At 46.7% G+C, this 9,635-nt stretch overlaps 1 protein-coding gene across 2 annotated transcripts in view; it reads right to left on the reverse strand.

Moving 5' to 3' along the window:
- Window positions 1-9,635, reverse strand: part of LOC122541401 (hepatocyte cell adhesion molecule-like) — a 32,993-nt gene that overhangs the window by 16,949 nt on the left and 6,409 nt on the right. For both annotated transcript variants that reach the window (XM_043678143.1, XM_043678142.1), the window contains exons 3-5: window positions 4,448-4,564; window positions 3,971-4,072; window positions 2,405-2,530 (exon numbers count right to left, since the gene is read on the reverse strand). In XM_043678143.1, the coding sequence (XP_043534078.1) occupies window positions 2,405-2,530; window positions 3,971-4,072; window positions 4,448-4,564 (345 nt within the window). The remainder of the gene's footprint in view (window positions 1-2,404; window positions 2,531-3,970; window positions 4,073-4,447; window positions 4,565-9,635) is intronic.

Raw genomic sequence — 9,635 nt, forward strand, 5'->3', positions numbered from 1 at the left:
CACTCTCATACACACACACACTCTCTCATACACACACACACACATACACTCTCATACACACACACATACACTCTCATACACACACACTCTCTCTCATACACACACACTCACACACACACTCTCATACACACACACACTCACACACACACTCACACATACACACTCCCACACACACACACACACCCACCCACACACACTCACTCCCCCACCCATCGACCCGCAGACACACACACCCACCCACACACACACTCCCCCACCCACCCACTCACACACACTCCCCCACCCACTGACCTGCAGACACACACATACATACTCCCCCACCCACCGACCCGCAGACACACACACACATGCAAATAATTCCTGCTACAAATAGCAGAAAGTGCAGGAGAAACTCAGCAGATTTGGAGAAAGATGTGGAGAGAGAATGCAGGGTTAATGTTGCAAGTCCAGTGACCCTTCCTCAGAACTGCTCTTGTGTCCTGTGCACCTCTGCAGAAACGTGGCTGGTTAGGAAGTGTGCAAGGAATACCTATGCTAAGATTACGGATCACCTTAGAGTTATGAACCAGACCTGACCACCTCGAAATATTTTCGGAAGGTAGCTTAGATGCTGATTTTTTAATTATTCTAAAGCCAAATGTAACGTGCTGTGTTCCCGATGCAATTCAATTGATAAAACTACTTGCTGCTGAACAAAACATAAGTTATTCAAACACTATAGTTAAAAATACAAGAACTTAGAATAACTTTATCGGAAACCTTAATAGTAATAGATACTGTAATTATTACTAAATAACTGTTAATTAATTACTAACATAGCAATATCTCATAAACTCACCCCTTAACAAAAAGGCAAATTCAGAGAAATAGGTTTGTAACCCAGAGTAGAGAAAAACCCAACTTCTAGCTGAAAACAAGAACGAGAAAAAAATAACCTCTACTTCCTCAAACCTCCAGCAGCTTCTGTGCTGTTGAGACTCCAACAGCAACTACTTAAAGCCAAACCTAAAAAAAACCCTACAAACTACAGGTCTGTGAGAGAGCTGGCCACACCCAGCCAGGCTGCTTCTATTGTTCCAACTTCAGCAAAAACAAAACTCCAAAGCCTCAACAACCTGTTTACTGTGCTGGCTCTCCAGGTCGACACCTCATCACCGCGGTCATAAAACTTCCCTTTAAAAAAAACCAACAGGTCAAAATAACCTCTTAAAGCCACACCACCTTGAGTGTGCTGAGTGTTAGTCTGCATTGTGACTCAATGTTATCACTCTCACATCAGAGGGAGAAGGCTATAGCTTTACCGGGCCAAGTGAGAGACATGGCTGCGAGATCTCAGCTGGCTGTGAAGGGTGACTCTGTTTCAGTAGAAACTCTGCTTGGTGTAACTGTCCCACTTTTGAAGGTGTGTGGAAACCTGTGAGAGTTGAAATCACAGACGTGGAGTTTCCCCAGTGCCCCATCCTGAGTTGAACAGAATAATCCAATTATTTACACTGGAACTGGCTGACTCAATGAGCCACGCTTGAAACTGGCATCGGTCGAGATGTGCCAAGATATTTCTTCCTCATACTTTGTGATTTTTAATAAAAGCTATAAGGGAAGTGACATGTTGTGACCTTTGCCCAACAGGATAGAGATTACCAGAACTATAACATTACTCTGAAGACCTTTTATTCAATGCTAACTAAGGTGGTAAAAGTAGAGATGATTAATGAATACAAAAGGAAATCAACTTGCAAGTCGACAGGGTTAGGGCAGGAGGGCAGAACAGAGACTGGTTTGTCCTACAGAGGTCCAGTATGAACTCAAGGGGCTGAATGGCATGAGTCTTTGCCATTATGACTCTGCAAAAGGTGGGGGCTTGGATCAATAGCTCATCCACTCCCTCCACCACCAATACATCATGACAGCACTGTGTACCATCTACCAGATCCACTGCAATAATTCATCAGGGCTCCTTCAACAACTCTTCTGAAACCTGTGGCCTCCAACCATCCAGAGGACAAGGGCAGCAGTTGCTCAGGAACACCACCCACCAGCTCAGTGGCACGCACACCATCCGAATTTGGAATGATATGGCTGTCCCTTCATTGTCGCTGGTTCAGAGACCACAGAGTGCTACTGAAGCAGCACTGTGGATATATCTCCCCATGATAGACTGTAAGCTATCGAGATGACAGCTCACCACCACCTTATTAAGGACAACTAAGGATGACCAACATGTGACTGTCCCAGCAATACTTGTACTCTATAGACAAAGCAAAAGAGTGAAATTACACTTGATAATATTACTGATTGCAACTCTTTCATTGAGGTCATTGCATCCTGACTCGTTAAATGGGGCAGGAGCAGGAAGTTCAGTGCAAAGTACTCAAGTACAAATTAATTAAAAGTTTCAACTTACTCCTGTACCGCAAGATCTTGTTAAAACGCTTTGAATCCCAAGTGACCATACTACAAGTCGAGAATATGGTCAGTATGAGTAGGACACACAAAAGCACCACCATAAATATTGTGATTTCACAATATCCTAATGGAAGAAGAAAAGGTTATTACAATTACCCAGATCCACACATTGGATAACACATCCAACTGGAAAATAACCAGAAATTAGATAATACATATAACTTAAAGGGGTGCCTTGCATATAGAATCCCTACGGTGTGGAAGCAGACCATTCGGCCCATTGAGTCCATACCAACCCTCTGAAGAGCATCCCACCCAGACCCACTCTTTCCTCCCGTACCTCTGCAGTAGCCATGTCTGGTTCACCTCGCCCTCACATCTTTGGACACTATAGGACAATTTGGCCTGGCCCATCCACCTGACCCGCACATCTTTGTGACTGTGGGAGGACACCGGAGCACCCGGAGGGAACCCACGCAGACACGGGGAGAACGTGCAAACTCCACACGGACACAGGCTCCCGAATCGAACCCAGGTCCCTAGCAGAGGTGCTGACCACTGAGCCACCCTCCTCCTCACTCCAAATCACTCCCAGCGCACATTCTGCTGGCTCCTGCCCCAGCCCGCCCACCCCCTTCCCCACCCTCCCCACCTCACTGCGGGGGAGAAGCCCCCACAGTTCCTCTCCCCTCCTCCCCCCAGATGACAGCCTTGGAGGCCGTTGTTTCTAATCTGCCAGCTAGCCCCGGACATTCTCACGGCAAGACCTGATCCCACTTCAGTAAGGTCCAGCAAAGCCTTGATTCTAACATTTTCAAACAACCCCTCTCTCCCCAGCTCATTGGTGCTACACCTCTGTGATTTTGTCCAGCACCAAACCTCTCCTGATACCTGTGCTCCTTCAATCCCGGCTACTCTGTAACGGTAATGGCTGCATGACTGGTGACTGCGTCTTTATTTCACTCTGGCCCAAGCTCTGTATTCCCCTCCCTTCAATGTTCCACTCTCCTTCAAGTATCTTCAAAACCTAGCAAGGGTTTGGTTGTATGGGCGAATAACTTGTTTTCTGGATCGGTGATAATCTTCGAGCGATAATCTTTAAGATGATTTATTGGTTAATTACATAACATTTCATATTCCTTAGGTAGGGTGGCACGGTGGCTCAGTGGTTAGCCCTGCTGCCTCATAGCACCGCGGACCCGGGTTCGATTCCAGCCTCGGGCAGACTCTCTGTGTGGACATTCTCCCCTTGTCTCCGCAGGTTTCCTCCCACAGCTCAGGGTAAATTGGCCATGGGAAATTGCCCATAACCTTCAGGGATGTATAGGTTAGGTGCGTTAGTCAGGGGTACATGTAAGGTAAGGGAATGGGTCTGGGTGGGTCACTCTTCGAAGGGTCAGTGCTGACTTGTTGGGCCGAAGGGCCTGTTTCCACACTGTAGGGAATCTCCGATTCTAAACAGAATTGGTTGCCGATTTCAGCTGAGCACCATTAAACCGACCTGGGGTGCGTTAAACACAGGAAGCCACTGGAGTCACATAACAACCAGGAATGCACACTATACCTTCAAACAGTATCCAGCAGATAAAGGCTGCTAGCAGGGTGATTAATGACAGCATGGATGCCACGTGGAGACACCGAAGTGCTTTTCCATGAAATTTAATCTCTGGAAAGGGGGAGAAACAAAAAAACCAACATCAACGTTTCTCAAAGAGTCCCAGAGCGTAAGGCAGGAAAGTACACGTGAGGACCGTTTGAGTAGCCTCCTGGTCCTATTTCTGCAGTGGGCCATCACCCTATCATCCCTGAGTGCCTCCCCTCTGGAAGCATTAATCAATTATTCCCACCTTTTGCTTTTTCCAAGAAACATTGATCAAATTCGCTTCTGAAAGTTGAAGGAAAAAGATCGACACGTTTGAACTAATCACTGCAGACAACAGGAAGTGGGATTTCAGACGAGCCACCAATCACGTTCAAGTGTTCCAGTGATCAATATTATAATGTTCTCAACTTCTGACAATAAAGAACATGATTTTCTTACCTATTCTCTCAGTGTCAAGACGGAAACACAGGAACATTATCCCAAAGAAGACCGAGACAGCAAATACCAGGGCAATGATGGATAATACCATTGTACTATGTATCAGATGTGGAAGGCCTATAATAGAGAATTATACGTTAAATGCCTATTATTTTCAAATCAGGTTTGAGATCACAACAGGGGGTATCTCTCCCCACTCCCCCCAGAAGATGTGATTATCTCTAGATTGCTTTGAGGACTATGTGGGGAGAGCTTTCCCAGGGTTGGGTTATTCAGTACATTTAGGGCTGAGATACACAGATTTCTCATCACTAAAGGGAAACCAAGGATTTTGGGGGAAATGCGGTAAAGTGCAGCTGAGGATGATCAGACCAGTGGAGCAGACTCAACGGGCTGAATGGCCATTCTGCTCCTTTGTCTTATGACGTTATGAACTCCCTGTCTAACAGCACCGTGGGTCTATGTCGAACACATGGCCTGCAGCGGTTCGAAAAGGTAGCTCACTCCCAACATCTCAAAGGCAACTAGGCACGGGCAATAAATGCTGGCCCAGCCAACGGCATTTACATCCCGTGAGTGAATAAAGACAAACAAAGCAGTTGGAGAGAGTGGAGGCGTGGGTCTTTTCTCTTTACAGCAGAGAATGGTGAAGGAAAATCGTTCAAAATAGAACGGTTCAAAATCATAATGGATTTCGACAGGAAGCAAGGAAGAGTTGTATTCAGATACCACCCATCTGGACGACAGAGCATCTCAAAGCCCAATACATATTGCTGAACTATGGTCACATAAGAAAATAAGAAATAAGAGCAGGAAAGAGCCAGCTGGTCATGGCTTATCTTCCTCGTGGACTCAGCTCCACTTAGCTGCCCACTCACCCTAACCCTTAACTCCTTCACTGCTCAGAAATCTATCTTTGCCTTAAAAAAAAATTCAACGAGGGAGTCTCGACTGCTTCCCGGGGCAGGGAATTCCACAGATTCACAACCCTCTGGGGGAAGAAGTTCCTCCTCAGCTCAGTCCGAAACCTGCTCCCCCCCCCCCCCATTTTGAAGCTATATGTCCCCTGGTTCGTTCTAGTTTCTCCTGCAAAGCACAAACGACCTCGCTGCCTCTAACGCAACCAATGCCTTCAGCATTGTACATGTTTGTATAAGATTTCCCCTCCACCCCCCCCCCCCCTCCATTCTTCAACATTCCGATAAGTATAACCCTAATCTCCTCAATCTCAGCTCATGAGCCAACCCCTTCAGCCCTGGAATCAAACCTGGTGAATGTCCTCTGCACTTCCTCCAGTGCCAGGACATCCCTTCTGAAGGAAGAAAACCAGAATTGTACATAGTACTCCAGCTGCAGAACAACCTCCCTGCTTATAAACCCCATTCCTCTAGCAATGGAGGACAAACTCCATTTGCCTTCATTACCTGCTGCACCTGTAAACCAACTTTCTCATGCACACGGACACCCAGGTCCCTCTGCACAGCAAAATGTTGCAACTGGTCACTACTTAAACAATAATCCATTTTGCTGTCATTCCTACCAAAATGGATGCATTAGGAACCATTTGTTCACAGTGAGCTCCCACAACCAGCAAAATATGGCAATGATCAGACTGTCCCGTTAATCAAGGAATGGGTTCAGACTGAAAAATGATCTTTCCTCAGACAACCAAGAGGAAAGCCTCACATGGATATAAAATGAGCTGTTACAATTCAGTTCAAATAGAGAATTAAATTGCTCAGGGATTAACTGAAGGAGCTCTGCCACAAAACTTTACAATGTTAAACCTTCTTGCATGGAAAATAAAATTAAGCCAAGTCAGCATTTTAAACATAACAACTTATGCTATAAATCTAGTTTTACTTCCCTGCAAAAAATGTCCTTACGTATTACAGAATGCTGAGGGTTATTTCACTTTTACTTCTAGGACCATGGGGGCTGGTTTAGCTCATTTGGCTGGATGGTTGGTTTGTGAAGCAGTGTGATGCCCAGGCCATGGCTTCAATCCCCATCGCCGGCTGAGGTTACCATGACGGACTCAACATCTCCCCTCACCCGAGGCATGGTGACCCTCAGGGAAAACCACCACCAGATGTCTCTCTCTAATGATAACCCTATGGTCTGGTAAGACTATGGTGATTGGAGTTCTGGGACCAAATTAATGACATGCCACAGCTCCCTGGAATTCACCTTCATGCCTTTTTCTTTGCCCCAGCTATTCTCAGAAGTACCCGATTTCAGAAGGATCCAATCCATTAGATTTTGGTGAGACAAACCTTTAGCTTATCTTTAAATCCTCATGACCATGGGCTACTCAAGCTGAATCACAGAGTTGAATACCAATTTTAGGCCGCATTGCTTTCTTAGTCAGGAATTTAAAAATTAAAAATTAATTAATGACATTGTTTCTGTATTTCTCACGACTTTATTTCAGCTGCTTCTCTCCGCCTGCTCCAAACCGACCAATCAAGTTGACTCTGCCTTCTGACTGACTGTTTTTTTGTAAGCACCCAGATGCATTAAACAGAGGAAACTTCCTGACCTGCACAGACCATCTCCATCATAACACGGCATACTGCCGGGCACACCAAACAGAAATGTAAATGAATAATCTTTTATCTTCAAAACAACTCTTTGATTATGTGGCCCACATGAGTAATTTTCCCTTGAATGAAAAAGAAATTGCCCTCTCAGCTTTGTGATTAGCTTTATTACTCTGGGCTTTGCATGAATAATGCATGCCCTTTATTGAAATATTTGTCGACAGACTGTTTCTACAAGGAGTACAAAACTAGCTCATACATTGCTTCCAACATCCAACTCTGCCTTCACAGAGTAAAGACTGATTACATTTTCCATTAGAATTAATCCAGAATTCTTTCACTTGCATTCACCTTAGACACTGGCACCTGAATTGACACATTGATCTAGACTTTAAAAATTCCAATTTCCAAACTACAATTGCTGTTATCTGAAAGGTTGGCCAACGTTTGTGAGGGCCAACAGTATTGACAAAAGGACGCGTGTCAGGACCAGGCAGAGTTTCCAAAATGCGGCCCTACGATGTTCAAATTCCCAACACCCTGCGTAATGGTTTCCCCCAACTCTGAGGTGGCTAGCTTCCCGATTAGCAAAGGAGAGTGGAAATCTATCTGCGAATTAAACACGGTTGTGTATCCGAGGTTACAATCGGGTCAATCATGAGACCTTATTATTAAATAGTAGAGTGGCTGACTAGCCAACTCTCGTTCCCAACTTGCATGTTCCTAAAGGGGGGGGTGGTGTTCGTACAATCCGTACAAAGAGGAAGCAGGCTATTCGGCCCATTGAGTCCACACCAACCCTCTGAGGAGGATCTCATCCAGACCCACCCTATCCCCGTAACCTTGCATTTCCCATGGCTAACCCACCAGGCTGCACATCTCTGGTGCACTATGGGGCAATTTAGCATGACCAATCCACCCTAACCTGCACATCTTTGGGCTGTGGGAGGAAACCGGAGCAAACCCACGCAGACACGGGGAGAATGTGCAAACTCCTCACAGAGAGTCACCCGAGGCTGGGATCGAACCCGGGTCCCTGACGCCGTGAGGCAGCAGTGCTAACCACTGAGCCACCGTGTTGCCTGTCTGAGGAGGCTAGATGTTTAGAGGATATTAACCTTCACGGGGGAACACTAGAATTGGCTGGAACAGGTTGAATTCCCATATAAGACGGAAGTGAGGAAGAATGTCCTCTCTCAGAGGATCACTTACCTTCGGTATTCTTGTTTGCAGGCCCACTGAATGGTTTTAAGCCTGATTAAGACAGGTTGGTGATGGAGAAGTGAGTACAGGGTGATGGGAGCAGGGAGGAAGACAAGATCCCAATCAGGGGAGAAAGTGAGGCCTGCAGATGCTGGAGATCAGAGCTGAAAATGTGTTGCTGGAAAAGCGCAGCAGGTCAGGCAGCATCCAAGGAGCAGGAGAATCGACGTTTCGGGCATGAGCCCTTCAAGAAGGGCTCATGCCCGAAACGTTGATTCTCCTGCTCCTTGGAAGCTGCCTGACCTGCTGTGCTTTTCCAGCAACACATTTTAAGATCCCAATCAGGTCAGCTACCATCTTAGTGACAGGGTGAATGGGATCAAAGAAGCTCCTGTTAGTTCATCGATTGTTATAAAGGGGATAATCTGTTTGTGATGACAATGAAATTCAATGGTGGCTCAGTGGTTAGCATTGCTGTCTCACAGCGCCAGGGATGCGGGTTCGATTCCAGCCTCAGGTGACTGTCCGTGAGGAGTTTGCACATTCTCCCCGTGTCTGCGTGGGTTTCCTCCCACGGTCCAGCGATGTGCAGGTCAGGGTGGATTGGCTAAGGGACAGTGCCCAAGGATGGACAGATTTGGTGGGTTAGCCATGGGAAATGCAGAAAGTGGTGGGATATCCCTTGGAGGGTCAGTGTGGGCTGATTGGCCTGACTCCACACCATAGCGGTCCCATGATTAACTACCAGGTAATTATTGACCAGGATTCAGGGGACGTTACTACTGTCCATCATCAAAACAATCAGTCCAGTCTGGTCAAAAATCCCTATTTGTGACTCAAACCAGACTCTCCTGCTTTTGGTGCAGTTCCTTTGGGGAACCTCGAGGCCATCAGCCTTTTCAGCAAAAGCAGCAAGAGGTTGCAGGAAGCATGGTGGCTCAGTGGTTAGCACTGCTGCCTCACAACACCAGGGACCCGGGTTCGATCCCAGCCTCGGGCGTCTGTTTATGTGGACTTTGCATGTTCTTCCCCTGTCTGGGGGGGGGGGGTTTCCTCCCACAGTCCAAAGATGTGCTAAATTGTCCCATCGTGTTCAGGGATGTGTAGGTTAGGGTGGATTGGCCGTGCTAAATTGTCCCATCGTGTTCAGGGATGTGTAGGTTAGGGTGGATTCGCCGTGCTAAACTGCCCCATAGTGTTCAGGGATGTGTAGGTTAGGGTGGATTGGCCGTGCTAAATTGTCCCATCGTGTTCAGGGATGTGTAGGTTAGGGTGGATTCGCCGTGCTAAACTGCCCCATAGTGTTCAGGGATGTGTAGGTTAGGGTGGATTGGCCGTGCTAAATTGTCCCATAGTGTTCAGGGGTGTGTAGGTTAGGGTGAATTGGCCGTGCTAAATTGTCCCATAGTGTTCACGGATGTGTAGGTTAGGGGGGATTGGCC

The sequence above is a fragment of the Chiloscyllium plagiosum genome, chromosome 37 (genome assembly GCF_004010195.1).
Source record: "Chiloscyllium plagiosum isolate BGI_BamShark_2017 chromosome 37, ASM401019v2, whole genome shotgun sequence".
NCBI lineage: Eukaryota > Metazoa > Chordata > Chondrichthyes > Orectolobiformes > Hemiscylliidae > Chiloscyllium > Chiloscyllium plagiosum.